Source organism: Plectropomus leopardus, unplaced genomic scaffold (genome assembly GCF_008729295.1).
Source record: "Plectropomus leopardus isolate mb unplaced genomic scaffold, YSFRI_Pleo_2.0 unplaced_scaffold19531, whole genome shotgun sequence".
Classification (NCBI taxonomy): Eukaryota; Metazoa; Chordata; class Actinopteri; order Perciformes; family Serranidae; genus Plectropomus; species Plectropomus leopardus.
Genome location: NW_024621087.1, coordinates 210 through 1873, shown reverse-complemented (window position 1 = coordinate 1873; position 1664 = coordinate 210). Strand labels below are relative to the sequence as shown.

General features: G+C 46.9%; 1 protein-coding gene across 1 annotated transcript; it reads right to left on the bottom strand.

The window, feature by feature from the left end:
- Window positions 1–380: 380 nt before the first annotated feature.
- Window positions 381–1387, bottom strand: LOC121965314 (neuronal tyrosine-phosphorylated phosphoinositide-3-kinase adapter 2-like; the record flags this gene model as incomplete). Its single annotated transcript, XM_042515469.1, has 2 exons — window positions 1185–1387; window positions 381–679 (listed from the first exon to the last, which is right to left on the bottom strand). Coding segments are annotated over exons 1-2 (502 nt in total), but the record flags the coding sequence as incomplete, so codon positions are not given.
- Between the last annotated feature and the right edge of the window lie 277 nt (window positions 1388–1664).

The window sequence follows — 1664 nt, the reverse complement described above, 5'->3', positions numbered from 1 at the left end:
TGTGGCAGGTGTCTTGTTGAACTGGCAGGTGTGTGACAGGTGTCTTGCTGAACTGGCAGGTGTGTGGCAGGTGTCTTGTTGCACTGGCAGGTGTGTGGCAGGTGTCTTGTGACCTGGCAAGTGTTTGGCAGGTGTCTTGTTGAACTGGCAGGTGTGTGGCAGGTGTCTTGTTGAAGTGGCAGGTGTGTGGCAGGTGACTTGTGACCTGGTAGGTGTGTGGCAGGTGTCTTGTTGAACTGGCAGGTGTTTGGCTGGTATCTTGCTGAACTGGCAGGTGTGTGGCAGGTGTCTGGCAGGTGTCTTGTGACCTGGCAGGTGTGTGGCAGGTGACTTGGGACCTGGGAGGTGTCTTGTTGAAATGACAGGTGTTATGTTCTCACCCTCAGCCTGCTCTGATGTCTCTTTGGTCTCATCCCTCTTTGAGCCTCCATTGACTGTCTCGGAGCTGCTGCTCAGTTTGGTGTTGGGGTCTCTCTTAGGTTTGGGTGGGGGTTGTCTTCGGTTTGGATTAGAGTCTTCATCTCCTGCGCCCACAGAGTGGAGGGACTGGGACCGGACAGCGAAGCCCTGACTGGGAGGGGGCAGACGGTCCTGCGGTGCCGGCATCGTCATGAAACCCATCCTGAAATGTTTTCCAGAATATGCCCCATCTGTTGCCATGGCAACATCTTCACCAATCCTGGATGGACCAGTGAGACAACACGTTGGTTCGACATCAACAATATTCATCCATTTTTTCATGCTTCAAGTTTCTGTTCGTAAGAATTTTGGTCACATGACTGTTAAAAAATGCATCAGAAGAAAAAGACTCGATTGAGCAAAGCCCCAAACACACAAATTCATAAATTCATCAAATTCATCAAATTTATCAAATTCAGTTGCTGTAAGACCATAATGCACCCTGCAGTCCCCGTGGGCTCCTCCTCACCAGGCACCTCTTCACCATGCTCCTCCTCACATGCACCTCTTCACCATGCTCCTCCTCACATGCACCTCCTCACAATGCTTTAATGATTTATTTTGTTTTTGCCATTTTTGAAAAGTTGTTAAGAAAATTTGACATTGAAATCTTGATTTCTAATTAAATAAAGAAGATCTGGGTTCTTTGTGATCTTGGTTTTGTGTGATCTGGGTTCTTGACCTGAGTGGTCCTGGTCCTAAGTGGTCCTTTCTGAGTTCTCTACCTCTTGATGGCCTCTTCCTGTCGTCTCTTCTTCTGGTGTTTTTCCTGCAGGTAGGTCCAGTTGGTCTGGTTGCGGATGCGGTCACTCTCTCTGGCGATGTCGGAGGCATTTTGGATCACCAGACCATCGTAGGTCCGAAGGCCACTGTCCTCTACGTACTGAAAGAACCTCCTGAAGGATGATGCGTCCTCCTGAGACGTCATGACTCCCCAAAGGCCTGAGAGGAGGAGCAGAGAGGACTCTGAGTGTTCTCAGTTTCATCAGGGGAGAAAATGATTTCTGTCTGGATTTAACATTAATCATCAAACATTTTTCAGTTTTAGAACCACAAATCCCCAAAAGTCTGAACTCTGAAACGTCAATAAAAATGTCAGTGAAACGTCAATAAAATGTAAAAAAAAAAAACATCAATAAAACGTCAGTAAAATGTAGGAAGAACATCAATGAAAACAGAGATATTTTTTGACCTCTATTCAATCA